The sequence below is a fragment of the Mastomys coucha genome, unplaced genomic scaffold (assembly GCF_008632895.1).
Source record: "Mastomys coucha isolate ucsf_1 unplaced genomic scaffold, UCSF_Mcou_1 pScaffold22, whole genome shotgun sequence".
Classification (NCBI taxonomy): Eukaryota; Metazoa; Chordata; class Mammalia; order Rodentia; family Muridae; genus Mastomys; species Mastomys coucha.
In genome coordinates, this window is record NW_022196905.1 from 140,482,433 (window position 1) to 140,485,030 (window position 2,598).

A 2,598-nucleotide genomic window follows, 5' to 3' on the forward strand; every position below is an offset into this window, starting at 1 on the left:
AAAAAAAAAAAAAAAAAAAAAGTACCACAGTTTTCTAAATTCAGAGGCTGGAGAGTGGTTCATTTAGGGAAGTGTCTGTGTTGTAAGCATGAAGGCCTGAGTTTTATCCCCAGAGCTCAAACTTTTAAAACCCTTTATGGTTCCTAAGGAATGATGACTGAGGAAAGAGTAGTTTTCATGTGCTTTTATGGTATATTCATCCTTAATGAATCTCTTCCTTGCTTCTGTGCTTGGTGACACTTCATTGTTTGGCCCTCACTGTGCTTTATGTAACTGTTGCAGATTCCCTTGAAACTAAAAAAGAAAGGGTTTTTTCAACCAGAAAAACCCATCATTCTAAGGGCTTTATCAAGAGATTGAACCATAAGTGGAGCTTGGCATTACGCCTGCCATAACACCGTGTCTCATGGCACCAGAAGCCAACCTCTTTGTGAAGAAAGTGCAGAAATGAAGATTGGATTGATTCTCTTCATATATGGAGGACTCTGGGCCTTCTCCAAGCTGCTCACCTCCTCTAGCCACCAAAGTTCAACAATCACATGCTTCCCAAAAATAGACAAAAGCAAAAGTACTCTGTGTGAATGTTTTTTATTTCAGTTTGTTTTGCTTTTGATTTGGTTGGATTGAGTTGGCTATGTCACGTTTACCCTAGGCTGGATTTGAACTCACTACATAGCAGTAGATGTCCTGGGGCCCTTTATACCATCTTCTAAATGCCGAATTATAGTCCTGCACTACTCAACCCAGCTAAACTGTCACCTCACAGAAGAATGAGCAGTTGTCTTTGTTAGATAGCAATGATTGTTTGGATGTTTTTGCCCAGTTAGAATACATGGGCTGAGAATATGGCTGTGTGTATAAAGTCCTCATTGTGTAAATATAAGAACTGGAGTTCAATGGGAGGAGAGGACCTCGGCCCTGTGAGGGTTCTGTGCCCCAGTGTAGGGGAATGCGAGGGCCAGAAAGTGGGAGAGGGCGGGGTGGCAGGGATGGGGAAGTGGGAGGCAACAGAGGTTTGTTTTTGTTGTTTTTGTTTGTTTCTTTGTTTTTTGGAGGGGAAACTGGGAATGGAGAAATTTACATGTAAATAAAGAAAATATCTAAAATAAAAAAAAAAAAAAAAAAAAAAAGAACTGGAGTTCATAGCCCCAGAACAAAGTTAAAAGATGACCAGGTTTGAAGGTCACACACAATTCCAATACTGAGAAGGCAGGGGCAGAGTATCCCTGTGCAAACTAATCAATTAGTAATCTCTATGCCTCAGTATAGTGGAAAGAAATGGAGGGAGATTTTGTCAACTTTTAACTTGTACTCTCACACACATGTACCCACACATGCAAACATGCACATGACAAGCACACATATGTATGAAAATTAATTAGTAAACAGATTATACTTCTGAAATTTGAATGTAACATGCAAAAATTGAATATAACATGCAAACATGTAAAAGCAATGCTTTCCTTGTCCTACTGAAGGCAATGCATTCAACCAGTAGAAGTAAGACTAGGTTTCCCATGAGCCATGTAGAGCACACAGCTAACAATTTAAATAAGAAGTAGCACACTGAGTGCAATCTTTTTTTTTTTGATATGTATCAGATTAGACTCTTTTTAATGTAATAAAAATGTTCTGGAATCAATAGTGACTAAAATAAAACTCAGCTCTGAATATTCAAACCTCATTGAAATATAAACTTTTTTGGAGTTATTTATAATTTTTTATTAGATATTTTCTTTATTTACATGTCATATGATTTCTCCTTTTGCAGTTTCCCCTCCAAAAACAAGAAACAAAAACAAAAAAACAAAAAACAAAAAACAAAAAGAACAAGCCCTTGTTGCCTTCCCCCTCCCCCTGCTTGCCACTCCACCCTCTCCCACTTATTGGCCCTGGCATTCCCCTACACTGGGGCACAGAACCTTCACAGGACCAAGGGCCTCTCCTCCCATTGATGACCGACTTTGCAATCCTCTACTCTACACATGCTGCCAGAGCAATCAGTCCCCCCATGTGTAATCATTGGTTGGTGGTTGAGTCTCTGGGAGCTCTGACAGTACTAGTTAGTTCATATTGCTGTTCATCCTAAGGGGCTGCAAACCCTTCAGCTCCATATGTCCTTTCTCTAACTCCTTCATTGGGGGCCCTGTACTCAGTTCAATGGATGGCTGTGAGCCTCTACTTCTGTATTAGTCAGGTACTGTCAGAACCTCTCAGGAGACAGCTATATCAGGCCAGATTGCCCTTCCTTCAGTCTCTGCTCCATCGTTAGTCTCTGCAATTCCTTCCATGGGTATTTTGTTCCCCCTTTTAAGAAAGAACGCAATGTCCACATTTTGGTCTTCTTTCTTCTTGAGTTCCTTGTGGTTTCTGGGTTGTTCTTCCTGTATTCCAAACTTCTGGGCTAATAACCACTTATCAGAGAGTGCATACCATCTGTGTTCTTTTGTGATTGGGTTACCTCACTCAGGATGATATTCTCCAGATCCATCCACTTCCCTAAGAATTTCATAAAGTCATTGTTTTTAACAGCTGAGTAGTACTCCATTGTGTAGATGTACCACAATTTCTGTATCCATTTCTCTGTTGAGGGACATC

General features: G+C 40.1%; 1 protein-coding gene across 1 annotated transcript in view; it reads left to right on the top strand.

Annotated features, from left to right (window-relative positions):
* Positions 1-360, top strand: part of LOC116071007 (cytochrome P450 3A9-like) — a 26,013-nt gene extending 25,653 nt beyond the window's left edge. The window contains exon 13 of the mRNA XM_031342382.1: positions 283-360. Within this exon, the coding sequence (XP_031198242.1) occupies positions 283-360 (78 nt within the window). The remainder of the gene's footprint in view (positions 1-282) is intronic.
* The last annotated feature ends 2,238 nt before the right edge of the window (positions 361-2,598 follow it).